General features: G+C 49.7%; 1 protein-coding gene across 1 annotated transcript in view; it reads right to left on the bottom strand.

Moving 5' to 3' along the window:
• Positions 1-468: 468 nt before the first annotated feature.
• Positions 469-14415, bottom strand: part of SYNM (synemin) — a 28261-nt gene continuing 14314 nt past the window's right edge. The window contains exons 3-5 of the mRNA XM_072797275.1: positions 9965-10035; positions 4340-6765; positions 469-3488 (exon numbers count right to left, since the gene is read on the bottom strand). Of these exons, the coding sequence (XP_072653376.1) occupies positions 3150-3488; positions 4340-6765; positions 9965-10035 (2836 nt within the window). The 3' untranslated portion in view covers positions 469-3149. The remainder of the gene's footprint in view (positions 3489-4339; positions 6766-9964; positions 10036-14415) is intronic.

Raw genomic sequence — 14415 nt, forward strand, 5'->3', positions numbered from 1 at the left:
CTCCCATCTATTAAATGTGTTAACTTCAGCAAGAGAAGCAGACTATAGATCCTCATGGTCTTTGTGGTAAAAAGTTACGCACTGGTCAGGGTATCTAATAACTGTGCCTAGGTCTCAAAACAACTACAAGTCTTTCAAGCGCCTAAGAAATGGCCATGATTAACCAACTCCTTCAATTTGCACCTACGTGACCCAACCATTTTGGTGTGCCCAGGACTGTCCTGGGTCTAGCACTGAAAGTCCTATGTCCCGGGAGACACCTCCATTCCAGGCTGTGATGACCACATTCTTACCACAAACTGTCCAGTCTACGTTTGAACACGAGCAGCTGAGTTTTGCTCTGTCTGCCATGCTTTCTGGTTCTGTGTTAACATCAAATTCTGATTCGGGTAGGGAACTGGAACTTCTCATGCATGTTCTCCCCCCAGTGATTCTCTGCCATCATTAAAAAAAAAATTTAAAAAACAATGCTGTAAACACAGGTTTTAATTAGAGTTTAAATAGAAACTACAAAAACACCTACAGGAAAACACTCTCTCTAGGAACAATTTGGAGGGTTTTTTTCCTTAGATTTTTATTTTTATACATTCTTGTGACATTTCCCTCTGTAGGGAACCGGAGCTTAGAAAGATCAGCTTCTTAGATGATTCCATCCTAAATATACATTTGAAACAATACTGAAACCACCAGTGGGAGGGTGAAAAACGTTCTATCAATACTGTTTTGTCTCCACAATGGTAAATACTGGTTCTGTCCACCCCACCCCACCCCACTGCAAGTTGATTTCTAGTGTCTCCAGAGTGACTGGTTTTAAAGGACTCGGAGCTGTAGGGTGACCAGCACTGGGTGGAGGACATGCCCTACTCCTAGGTGATCCAGACCAAGTAACCAAACACAGCTCAGGAGTCCACCTTGGTGAATACCCTTGGCAGGCTACTTCTTGAAGATTCGTGATCTAACATTGAAATATGAATTAAGACCTAAGATAGATTTATTTTTCCAAATAGAGGTGGGTCATGATATTAATAACCTGTCCACATCAACACTCATTTACCAGATCACAAGGCAGGAGAGGGACATTAAACTAAGGCCACTCGGACTCACTCACATCATAGACTCCCCCATCATCAGTCTGTCTTACCATCAGAATGGCAAGCTGTCACCCTGACCAATAAATCACTTACACAAATACCATCACCCATTATGGCTAACATAAAATCAGCCCATCCTTGACTGTATTACAAATGAGAAGTCTTTGCTTGCAAAGCTGTCACCTCTGTACCAGTTTGTGACAATCGCTAGTTCATCTGGCAGATGACAAAGGTTTAAACTTGCAAGTCAACTTTCTCTATACTCTGATTCACAGTGTTTATTAGATCATCCTGAAAGCTTTGCTGCATTTCTCCCACTTAGTAAGAAAATGCACGCTCCTAAACTATCTGCTGTAGCCATTTCTGGGGGCTGAGGAGACAGGGAGGTCTCGAGAGGATCCGAGAGCCACTGTGTGACCGCCTCCCACCCAGGGGGAAGACCCTTGTGCTTCATAACCACCACCCCATCACCATACCCCACCTGAGGCTGATGTCACCTCAAATCCTTATTCCTCAGCTCACTACTGGCAGTTCTAGGATTGATTCTGTGCTAGAAGTACAGTTTCAACATGTGCAAGAAACTAGCTTGGATTATAATAATACTGTGCTAATACTAGAGATATTACTTTTGCGTGAGACTATCCCTTTAAAGATGGAAGCCTTAAAAGCAATGCCCTATGTAAAATGAAACAAACCCAGTAAAGCAGCCTTTACTCTAATATCGTGAACTCAATGGTACGTATTTGAAGGTCAGCATCCTGTGGCCTGTGAGGGTAGGGCCCTTGCCTTCCGCTAGGGCCCTTCCTGGGTGCTTCAAGTGCTGGGCAGCAGTACGGGCACCCAGCTTCTTCCCCCAAAACATCATCTTCTATTCTACATTAGTATTCACTTGCCTGAACAAAGCACCCCAACTGTAATGATTTCTGTTGAAAAGGCAAAAACTTCCTTGAGGTTGGCAGTGGTTTTTCATCACTAAGTCTTTGAGCTCAGGAAGACCTTGGCTCCTTTCAAGGTGGGTTGAAAGGGCCTCTTTGGGAGGCGCTGTCCACCCTGCACCCGACCATCTGGCAAGCCAAGTTCTCCTCTGAGCATCAACGATCTCTTTATGGTCTTCAGGGTCTGCCTCCCACCAGGAAAACTAAATGTTTAGGTGCTAAGGGCTAGAATGCTGAGAAGCTTAAGAATATTCTGATAGGAGCTGGAGACTCCAGAACTTTGGGTGTAACAAAAAAGAACTATTTAGACTGTGTGCTACTTAACCACCTAATGCTGCAAAAAAAGTACTCTAAGCTACTCCCAAGAGTCATTTTCCCTACACACAGGGCACAGTGCAGGGTCCTAGGGACCTGTGCAAACATAGCAAGTGTGTGGACTTGAAATACCACAACAGGCTGAGGCCGTCCTTCGCATAAATAAAACACTATATATTTTTTTAAAGCTCTACACATAGAAAGCAATTCATTTGGGTCTTAAAGTGAATTTAACTTTCTCCTAAAGATAAAAATCATTTAGAATTTATTTTTTTAATAGAAGAAGCAATCTGCTTCCTTCCGAGGATTCTTTTTGAGAAGACTTAGAAGAGAAAAAATGTATGCATTTTTCCTTTTAAAGGTTATTTGTTATTTCGTATTCGCACATGCAAGATGGACTCGTAAATATATTTTGATCTTGTTACCATAAAGACCTCTTACCTACAGATAGTTAATTGTGATTTCAGACAGATGCGAGGCATTTCTGTGACCAGGAGCAAAACTGGTAGAAATTGTCTCTAGGAGTGGAGAGACTCTGGTCCAGGAGAAGGAACTTCTAAGACTGAAGCCATAAAAACTAATTTTGTTCCAAGTTCCGCCTCAAAAATGAAACTCCCAACGCCTTCAATGGCGTGAGTTGATTTGCAAACTTTGCAGATTATTAAGTAAATTGACAGAGCCCAGAGCGCCCTTTGGAGAAACAAAAGGAGCCTTAATACATGAGTGAGCCCCGCTCCTTCAAATTAGTAAAGGCCTTTGTGTGCTGCCCCGTTACCAGGTAAGTAACCTCGGGAAAACAACATACGTCTCAAAACCAGTGTCCCTCACTCTCCTCCTCCTGGTTGTCTAGATAGAGGAGGGCAACTTTCTTTTCATCCGAAATCACCGACCTTTGGTCAACCATCCTCTGGAGCTGCACCGTCTTGTCAAACTCAGCCTGCTCCTTGGCCTGGTCTCCGGGGACCTGGCGTCCGTCCCCGGCAGAGCCCTGGAAACTCACACTGGCCACCCAGGCGCTTGCCCCACCCACGTCCCTCCAGGCACCGGGGTCAGGGGCGCCCTGCACTGCCGCTTCTGTCCCCCCTGGGAAGAAGACTGTGGTCTCTTGCGTCCAGCGGGGGGTCGCCTCTGCATCGCTCACATCCACCTGAAAGGTAAACAGAGAGGAGCCTTTGGGTCTCGGTGCAACGTGCCTTACTGCACTGCTGCGTCTGCTAAGTCAGCCTGGTTCGGAGAAGCCCGCCGAACCGGCAGGTGCCAGTGTTCCAGGAACGGGACACGGAGGACAACTTGTTCAGAGGGTTGGGTTCCTGCGGGGCCCAGCCCAGGGTGCCTGTTCATCATGCCCAACGTCTCTCCTGCCCACACGGGCCTCCTGAGGCCACTGGGTACTCCAGTCACCAGCATCTGCCTGCCCACAGCGTACCTGCGAGGAGCCTGGCGAGCCCTCTCTGCGGGCACTGCCTCCCAAGTCCTTTCATTCTCTCCGGGCAGAGGCTTGATGCCTCGGAGACCCGCCTTTGACCCGCCTGATGGATCCGCTGTTCCCTGACCCCTCTTCGGGAGGCACAGAAGCTTCTCAGAAGCCCCATTGCCTTCTGTCTAGAAGTGGGGCTGTGCCCCGATGTGCTCACTGATCCCCTCTCTGGGGTCAACCTGAAGTTGCTTTACAAAAGGCTGGGTCCCCACTGACTCTTCGGTTTGAGAATAATCACCACCTGTGCCCGCCCAGAAATGGGGCTCTGAGAAACAATATCCCTTTCATCACGAGACTGGAGGCAAACCCTGTGCTTCTCTGAGGTGTGGGTGTGTGTGTGTGGAAAGCTCTATGGGGCCAGGCTCTCCTGGGCCCCCCACCTCCTGAAAGGCAGGGACAGACCCTTGGAAGACGACTTCTTTGGACACTCGTCTTTGATCAGGACCCAGGGTGGGGTGCCTTCCAGACCAGGTGGCCCCGGCCAAGCCGACTGCCTGACGTCGGTCACCTTCCCCACTCACCTCCACCACCTGCGCAGTGGGTCCTTCTCGAGAGACTTGCTCCGTCCTCCAGACTCTGGCGGGGCCTACTGTGACTCGCCTGACAGAGCGGCTGACATCCTCTAGCACGTGTGACTGGCCGAAGCCCCTCGGGCTGGTGACCTCCACGGTGGCTGACACGGGGCCCTGGGGCACGGCGGCCTCGGTGCCGGGAGAGGCCGGGCCGGCCCGGTCCCCCTCCCCGGAGGGGCGGTACAGTTCCTGGGTGGCCCAGCGCTTGAAGCCAAGGCCAGCGGCCGGGACCTCGGCTGCACTCTCCCTGTCCGGGCTTCCGGGCGGCCTGGCCAAGCTGTCCCGTACCACTGACTCCACGGCCTTCTCGATTTCCCCGGCCTCATCTCTGCTCAGCTCCTCCAGGTCTAGCTGATTGGCGTCCACGGTTTTCGAGAGGTTGACTTGGGCAACCAAGGTCACGGACCTACCACCAGCGGTGTGGACTTTCTTTACATCGACAGAGACGTTCTCCGGGCTGCCCTGACTGTCTCTGGTGAGGGCAGAGAGCTCCTCCTTCATGCGCTCCGGAAGGCTTTCTTCCAGCTGCCCGATCACCTCTACCAGCTGGCGTCTGGGTTCCTTGGCGGCCCCCTGGATGGACGTGTGGAACTCAGGTGGTATCTGGATCTCCTTCTCAATGATGGTGGGTTCGGCATGAAATTCACCACTTCTAACCTGTTCCGTCCAGTGAATAAAGCCCACGTCCTCCCCATGAGAGGGTTCAAAGACATCCGCTGGCTTCACGACTGCCTCCCCCGACACGGCATCCTTCTGGATCCTTCTCCGAGTCCCTGGCACAATCTCGTCTTGCCAAGAGTACCTGATGGTGGATTCCTCTTCGATGTGGATCTGCCCATACACGGAGCCCTCATCCCTGTCCTGCGCCCCGGGGTGCTCATCTGGTGTTGACACAAAATAACTCTGTTCTCCTCCCTCCGAGTCACTGGCCTCCATGACTTCTTCAACTCGGGTTTCATTCTCAGGAGGCCGCTTGGTCTTCTTATGCTGACGACCAGAGACCGTGACGTCCGCTTCTCCATAACTCTCTTCTTCCTCAACGAGCCCCTTGGAGGCGGGAGACATGTCATCCACCTCCTCCACTTCGAATGGGGTAGAAAACTCTGCCTTCTCACCACTGACATAGCTCATGGGTTCCTCGATGATCTCCACGTTGACCACCTTGGCCCTCCCCTCTCTTCCCTTCAGCCCCAGGTTGATTATGTCTCCTAGCATCCGCTCGGCCGACTTCCCTTTCATGTCCACCTCCTTCACATTCTTGCTCAGAAGGTAGTCCAGGCCAGCTTCGTCTGAAACGTCCACCTCCTCCGTCAGCCTCGACTCCACAACGATCTCGGTCTTAGTTTTCCTGTCCCCGGGGAGCTCTTTCCTGTCCATGTACGTGACCTTCGTGTCTGGAAAAGAAGTGGCAGATGCCTCTGTATCCGGAGACTGGGTAAACTGCTTCAGGATACTGGACACGATGTTTTCAGCCACGGTTTCGGTGGTGGACTCGCCTTTCAGGGAGCTGGTGGGGACACCGGGGCCCAGCCTGGAGCGGGCCTCCTGGGTCCCCACACCGTCACGTGCGTCCTCCTGCAGCAGCGTCTGCAAAGTTCTCCGGGCCGCCTGTGGTGAGCTATCCCGGGAGACTTCTAGACTGATCGGCACCTCTCTTTCTCTTGCACTTTTTTCCTTCACTGGCTCCTTCCCTCTCTCCTTATCTCTCAGTTGCTGGCTCTCTCTCGTTCTTGCTTCTTTATCTAACTTTGTCAGCTCTTCCCACCGTAGGTTTCTCTCCTCTGAAGCCCTCTCCTTGGAATCGAACATTTTCTCTTCTCGCTTCATCTGGACAGCTCCTGGCCTGTTTCTGTCTTGCTCCCTCATGGCATTAGCTTCTGTCTTCTGTCCCACAATGACGGTCCTCTCGCTTGACCAGGTGCTTCTGGAAGCACCTGCTGACACATCATCCCGGCATTCTCGGGAGGACTTTTGGGCATTGGCAGGCTCTTTGGCTTCAGGAGTGGAGGCATCTTTCGTACCCGCAGTCCTGGGCCTATCGGGGAATGTTTTCACGGGAGCTTCTGTATCTCTTAAAAGACCACGCGTGGGAGAGAAAGTTCTGAAGCTGGTGTGACCCTTGGCAGTTTTCTCATGAGAGTTGGTAGCTTTTTCGTAAGTTGTTTCCTGCCGGCTGGTGGTACGGGAAGAATATTCTGAGCCTAGGAAGCCTCTTCCGGCAGCACTTCCCACGGTGGACTGTGGCACCAGGTGAGAGCGCCGCACTGGGCTGTGGCTGAAGCTGGCCGCCAGGGCTTTCTGCCTCGCAAACAGATTCCTTTCATTTTCCTTCTGTAACATCGTGTTGGTGTATCGATAGGGCGTGCTCCTGAGCTCTGCAGAAAATGACAGTCATCGTTACCTTCTTTCATCTTATTTTTTTATTTTTATTTTTTTTTACCTTCTTTCATCTTAAAAGCATCATCAAAGGTCAAATCCTATCGCCTCGTCATAAAGACACAAGATTACAGCAGAAAGGGCCTTATAAACGAGAGATTTTCAATCCCCAAATCATTTCTTTTGTTTTTGTTTTTTTTTTTTATGCTGCCACAATAAAATAGAGCACTATGCTTGCTTTGACACCACACTTTTCTCAAGTTACTGATCTCAAAACGTCATGAATCTTAACAGATGTTATCAAGTGTGTGATCGTAGAGCAGGGCACATGCATCAGAGAGGTTGGGGCGCCTGTTTTCATGGCTGAAATTTCACAAGGTCTTGATGATCTGGAAACATTTATTTCCACTTTGTTGATCTAAGTTTCTTTGACTTATTTCAATGGAGAAGAGCTTTATAATTACAAAGTCCAGGATTACTTAACAGTAACTGGCCTGTCCCTCCACTATTTCATATGTTATTTCCCATTGGTTTCCATTGTTGAGCCAACGAGTCCTGCAGAATTTTAACTTTTTCTAAGGCTCCCTGACTTCTTCTATTTTTACACTGCTATTTTTACAAACTTCTCATTGGAAAATGAGCCAGAGCAGGAAGCTGACCAGTCACCAACACTATGGTCTGTTTTAATGCCATGATCCTGGGAGGCAGGCCACTGGGCTTCCTGCTTGGCTCCATATCATCCACAGAGGCTGCTACCCTTGGAGGTATCCAAACTCCACAAAGGTACCTGCTCTTACGAATGGCAGCTGGGGGTTAGAAGGTTGTCAGGCACACCTTCCACCCTGAGAGTGTCCCCTCGTGCCTACCACACCCCATCTGGCCAAGTCCTGTAAAGCCTATTCCCCTAGCTGGGTCTCCCTGTCATTGCAGCCAAAGCCAGGGGTCCCTTTAGGATGGATCCCAGGACAGGGGAGAAACACCAAGCCAGGGCATTTTCCATGAAGATTCCTCTTTTCAGATCAACATACTAAGCCTAAACAGAGAAGCCTCAGGAGATGAGCCCCCCGCCCCCCAACCTGGGAATGTGTAGGAACCATCTGGTTTTTAATTCAGGTTCACCAAGAAATATGGAAGACGACAGACAGGTTTCAGGCTATATCATCTTGCAGGCAAGTGGCCAGCATTATTCTGGACAGTATTACAAAAGAAACATAAGGGTATTCACAAGCATTGATAAATTCATTATTTAGGAACACATCTGTACATTTATTCAGTGAACAGTTAATGGGCATGTATAGGGCACAGGACACAGAACTATCTGGAAGCTCAAAGCCTAATTTACTGGTCTTCCTTATTCTTTTTTTTTTTTTTTTCAGTCCTCTTTACTCTAATGCTACTTGCTTGGGCATAATCCATAACTACTAAGCTAAATTTAACTTTAGCTTTCTGTAAGGTTTCTGTATCCTTTAAGAAGCTTGACAAAACAGTTAATGAATAAAACAAGTTAACAGAGGCACCCAGTCACCCTCTTACTGGGCTCTCTCTGGGCTCCACGATCACAGCTGGTCAAAGATCTGAAACACAGGGCACCTGGGTGGCTCAGTGATTGAGCACCTACCTTGGCTCAGGCTGTGATCCTGGGGCCCTGGGATCAAGTCCTGCATCGGGCTCCCCACAGGGACCCTGCTTCTCCCTCTGCCTATGTCTCTGTGTCTCTCATGAATAAATAAATAAAATCTTAAAAAAAAAAAAAAAAGATTCGCAAGTCTTGACCTCAACCATTGGTTCTCCTCTAAGTCTCCAAGTCTGGCCACAGCTCTTTCCTCCTCTCTCCCCCTGAAGTGATGCTATGGACTTGCAGATTCCTGTACCCTCCCCTAAAATATGTCACTAAGTAAACCTTGAAATCAGGTGAATGAGATCAAGGCTTTTTTCAACCTTACCCTCCAAATCAGAAAGCAAACTTGCTGGATACTGTCAACGACCAAATCCACACTAGTCACAGATACCAGACACCGGGAACCAAACCTATTGTTCTGAACCCAGTGAAGTTTCAAAGCTGTCAAGTGCTGAATAGGGATGCTGATTTTGAAAAATAAAGATGGACAGTATTGGTTTAAAAAAAAAAAATCTGCCATCTATCTATCCAGACTGGCTGTTAACTAAATATCCTCCTGATAGAAGAATCACATACATGCATTCCCCATGTGCCATGACTTTGAATACAATAATACTCCCGGGAGACTGAAACTCTGATGAGGAAGGCATACACTGAGCATATACTATAAGTAATTCCCTCTGCCTTTCTTTACCCAGAAAGTGCTTTAAGTACTATGGAGCTTTAGAAGTTTTCTTTCTTTCTCTCTTTCTTTCTTTCTCTCTCCCTCGTTATCCTACAGGTTCTTAGATCTTTTTTGTTTTTAAGATTTTATTTATTCAAGAGAGACACAGAGAGAGAGACAGAGGGAGAAGCAGGCTCCCTGTGGGAAGCCTGAGGCGGGACTCAATCCCAGGACCCCGGGATCACAACCCGAGTCAAAGGCAGATGCTCAACCACTGAGCCACCCAGGGCCCCATTAGTGTCTTTCTAAAGAACGCTTATTTGTCAGTTCTGCAGCTACAGGGATGTGAGCTTTATTCTCTAGCTTTGGGCCTCAATCAAGACAGACCTCAGGGCACCAAAGGACACCTGTTGCATTCATCCACCTGAGCTGCTCAGGCCAACCTGGGGTAATACGAACCGTGTAACCGTTCCCACCTCCGCCCCTCATGGAGGAACAAGTTCCAGAGTGCTGACTCCCTGCTCCACAAAGTAATACCTCCCCAGACTTGTGTTAAAACCATAAGTCTTTAGTCTGTAAAGGCTGTTCCCTCCAAAGGGTGTGATAAACAAGTACACATCCAGTGTCTCCTCTGGGCCTCCCCATCAACCCCTGCTCCTCCCTCACCACCCTGGCTAGATGAATAAATGAGTTTACTAAGCACTCTTCCATGCGTTTACATGTATATTCTTATTTAAACCATGGCCCATTAAATAAAATCTATTTGGGACTTAAGAGAGGGATAAATGACACGTAGCTGAAAAAAATCATATCTGAGCCCAATTTCTTCCAGACAGAGGAAGCTGCACTATTGAACCATGGAATGAACCTGTTCAGATGGAAAACATCTTAAATAATTAGCTTTTCTTCTATTTACCTTGCGGCATGTTTTCAATGCATTCAGTCAAGATCAATATCTCTGGATCACTCTCTCCTTCCAGTAAGGCTCTGTAAAAATAATTTAAGGAGAAAAAAAAAAAACTCATCAGAAACATTAGGAGGGGTGAGGGCTTCAGAAGTTTTGGAGAGGCAAGCCCTTCTAGAATGCCCTTCCAAACCCAGGAAGAGGAGTAAACAGAAAGGTGTGGGCCTAGGATAGGAGGTCGGGGGTTGGTGACCCCAGGTCCGAGGATCCCAGAATAATTACAACTCCCACTGGGGTCCTTCTGGAGTCACAGGTTGGGGGTTGACTGGGAGCAGAGCAAGGACTGCCATCTGTTTGTAAATAAGGCAGCCAGACGGCATATGTGATTTTCACGCTGAGTTCCCTGAAAGGGAAGGGTAGAGCTGGAAAGCAGACAGGTAGAAGAGGAAAAGGAGGAGCTCAGGCCACCCCTCCACCAGCACCACCCCAGTGACCCTGTGTCCTCCACAAAAGCATCCTGTTATCTCCTCTAATAAAACAGCAAAAAGCACTTGACTGGGCCATCCCTGTGGCCACATCTACAAGCCTAACACCAAAGAGTCTTCATAAGTTGTCACTCATATGCACAACGCAGAGCCCTGAGGACAGAGTGGCGTGTCAGGCTTCGGCCCCAAAGGACCCAGCAAGCTGGGACAGGTTAGCCCTGGGCGTCCATCACTCAGAGAAACCCCCAAGGCACTGGCTGCCGTGGGCACAACAGTTGCTTGGTTGCTAGAGCAACGTGTGAAGTCACTACCTTCACTTCCAAAGACTACAGTGTATATGGCAAAGGGGAACCAGAGGCAGGGCCCACTTGGAAATGGCTCTCTTACCCATGACTTCTGGGCACAGGGACAGAGGAGGGACGCCAGTTCCCAGCAGGGACTGGGCAGTGCAGGCAAACCAGAGCCAAGTTCTATTTCCACTGACTCAAACGTGGTGGTTCCCATCCATGTAAGGACCCCGCAGGCAGGCGGAGCACAGCACGGGAGGGCCCGTCTGAGGCAAAAAGGAGAGATGGCAGCCAGTGGGAGTCTACCCCAAGGTGCACGTGGGTGCATTCAGGAAGATGAGGGGCCCAATCCAGAGCCCCAGCCCTTCCACTAGGGACAAAAGCCAAGCAACGGGACACCAACCTACTAATCTCAACCCAACCCTCATGACCCAGCGTTTTAGGTTCCAGGAACACAAATAGCTTCCATCGCTGAGAAAATTCTGAGGTCTGTATACAATAAGAGGAAAGCTCAGGGTAGAAGCCAGACTCCGTGAGGGTCTGTGCCCCGGGATGACAGCAGCAGCAGAGGCGGCACACTGCGGCGTACAGGGCAGGCCTGGGTGAGAAGGCCACGTTCTACCGCAGGTCTTCCCTCGGCCCACTCAGCAGGAAGCCTCAGGTACCAGAGGGCTTCTCGCTGGAGCCACCACGGCCAGGGCAGAAAGTGCCTGTGAGGAGTCCAGCTCAGCAGAGAACTCCGTGACAGGGCAGGGGGCAGGGGGCAGGGGGTGGGGGGTGGGGGTGGGGGGTTGGCCGGGCAGGGGATGAGGGCAGTCAGGGTAAAGAAGATCCCCTGCGGGGGCAGAGGAACTATCTTCCCTCATCCCTCAAAGAGGAATGCTTTTGTTCCTCTCAGGGGAAATCCAAACCACCATCAAATGTTGACTGAGGGGTTGCCCGGGGGGCTCAGTGATTGAGCATCTGCCTTCAGCTCAGGTTGTGATCCTGGGGTGCTGGGATCAAGTCCTGCTTCTCCCTCTGCCTATGTCTCTGCTCTCTCTCTGTCTCCAATGAATAAACAAATAAATAAAATCTCTAAAACTTTTCTGAGTTCCGGACCTTGAGTAGGATGCTCTGGTTATCTGGGAGCAGGTGCCAGTCCCCCAAGGAGTTTGTGTGCTCATATGCTGGTTACCAGCCCTGGCTAAGACTGGGTACCAAGCATGGCTCAGACCCTCCTATCTCCTACCTCAGGAAGCCCTTCTAGCAACCCCCACACAAGGCCAACAAAAAGCATCTGGCACCAGAGGTAAGAGGACTGTAGTGCAGGGACAGCTTCCCGGCCAGAGGCATCCAGCTCACCAGCAAGGAGAGTCAGATGGAACCCAGGCAGCCTGGGCGCCCGTTCCTGCAGGCTGCTCAGACCTCCCTGCCAGGCCTGAGAGGTCGGCATTTCGTACAAACTTTCAAAAGAATAAATCCTGTAGACAGCCCCCTTCCCAGGCTGTATTAATGCAAGCATATTTAGCATCTTTTGAGGACTTCAACCAAAACACCCCCTACAGAGAAGCTCCCCCACCAGGGAGGAACTCAGTCCTGCTCTAGAGGGTTGACTTCTGGAAGGCAGGGGCGTGTGCTACCTTCTGCACCTTAGCACCCAGCACATAGCCTGGCAACCGTCATTTAATTCACTCCTTAATTAAAGACACCTCTCATGACACACATGGTTCCCTGCCCTCCACCAGCACAGCTCACAGAGGCACAAATAAGATTGCTGAGAAGATGCCAGAAATTTCCTCAAAAGCTCCAAAAGGCACATTTTTAAGGAATGGACTCATGCAACTTTAAGGAAAGGGTAGAGCATTCTCTGGTTATTTTGAGAGCATTGGAAGAAAACAGCCTCCAAGCTGTGGTGACTGTGTGAAATGCCAACCCCCTGAATCACGAGCTATTAGCAAACGTTTTAGCCCCACAGGTTGGCAGCCTCTTCAGCAGGAAAATAAGCAAACATGTGCGGGAAAACCAAGTCCCTGGCCTCACTAAGGAGTCCAGGACAAATCCATAGTGCATAAGTGAGCTCTAATGTGGCCTCTGGCCAGGCTCCAGGCCCTAATAGACCCCACCAGCCATCGGAGCAGGGCCCCGGGTGGGATGAGGTTCTCTGTCCAGGATAGATTATCCTAACAGAACCTCAGGGCCTGGCTGCTGTTAATCCACCTTGGGGGGCACAAGGCACGCCCCTGATAAATGTAGACAAGAGTGAGGGAAGAGGGAAGATGTTTCCAGAAATGATGCCAGTGGAGCCTACTGGGATGGTCGACAAAGTGCTTCCTGGCTAAACGCAGGTAGGGAATGGTGGGATGGAAAGGTGATGGAGCTGGGAGGAGCCTCAGAACTGCCCCTCTGACCCCCAAGCTCCAGAGAGGGTGAGGGACCACCTGCCACCCAGGGACCACCCTGAATGGCCTGGTGGCTGGGTGCAAGGGTACAGGAGGGGGAAGCCAGGAGAGAGGACCAGCATCACCATCCCAATTGGAAAGGCCCTGTCCCATACCACAGGCATCACACGGAAGATAATACATGCCGCTTCTGGTCATTCCTTCTGTATGTGGCTCTAAATCACATATCAAAGCCTACCCATCAGTTCTAGAGACTGAAGAAAGAAAAAAAAAATCAAATGATCAACAGAGAGCCCAAGATTACTTAATAAAATAGAGAAAGGAAGCACTGGGAGTGGTCGATGGAGAAACTTCCAGAGTCAGGTTGCCTGGATTCAAATCCTAGGCCTGCCACTTCCTAGTTCTGTGACCTTGGGCAAGCCACTCAAACCCCCTGTGACTCAGTTTCCTCATTTCTGAAACAGGCAGCATCCACAGGCGTGTGGGGGTTGTTAACTAGAAAATTCTTACAATAGTGGCTGTCACAGAGTAGGGGCTCAATAAACTGTCACAATCATCATGACCACCATCTTCCACTAACCCGAGAAGCAAGCTGATTCAGCTAACTGAAGTACCCCAAGAGGGAATGAGACTCGGTAATCGAAAATCCCGGTCGTCAGAGCGCCATTGGTTTCTGCAGTGATGAGGGGGGAGGCCAAACGTATGGGTTACTCCTCTGTGTCTCCTCTCCTTGAAACTACAAGATTTTACTAATTTCAGCCATTCTACCTAATAAACCAGCTAAAGTCTCCATGTTAATACCTGGTGATAAGTTTTCAAAAGAGGAGGATCAGGGCACCTGAGTGGCTCAGTGGTTGAGTGTCTACCTTTGGCTCAGGTCATGATCCCAGAGTCCTGGGATCGAGCCCCTATCAGGCTCCCCACGGGGAGCCTGCTTCTCCCTCTGCCTGTGTCTCTGCCCCTCTCTCTGTGTCTCTCATGAATAAATAAATCTTAAAAAAAAAAAAAGTGTCGGATCCAGTTTAGCGAAATAAAATGTATCTCCTCAAGAGCCTGAGAAATTCCAAAAAAGGGCTTTCCTTTGCACAGGTACATGAGAAGGTGGAGGCGGGCCTAAAACAATAATAGAACGACCAGAAATACCACTACGATGATGAATCGCCAGCAGTGGGGAGTGAGCTCTATTGCTTTATTAGCAGTCCAGATCCAGATCCAGAGACTGAATACTGACTTCCTCCGGGTGAAAAGCACTGTTTCTGCTCCCAGCCCCACAGAAAGAGGAAACGGGAAGTTTGCATGTCCCCACTGTA

The sequence above is a fragment of the Canis lupus genome, chromosome 2 (assembly GCF_048164855.1).
Source record: "Canis lupus baileyi chromosome 2, mCanLup2.hap1, whole genome shotgun sequence".
NCBI lineage: Eukaryota > Metazoa > Chordata > Mammalia > Carnivora > Canidae > Canis > Canis lupus.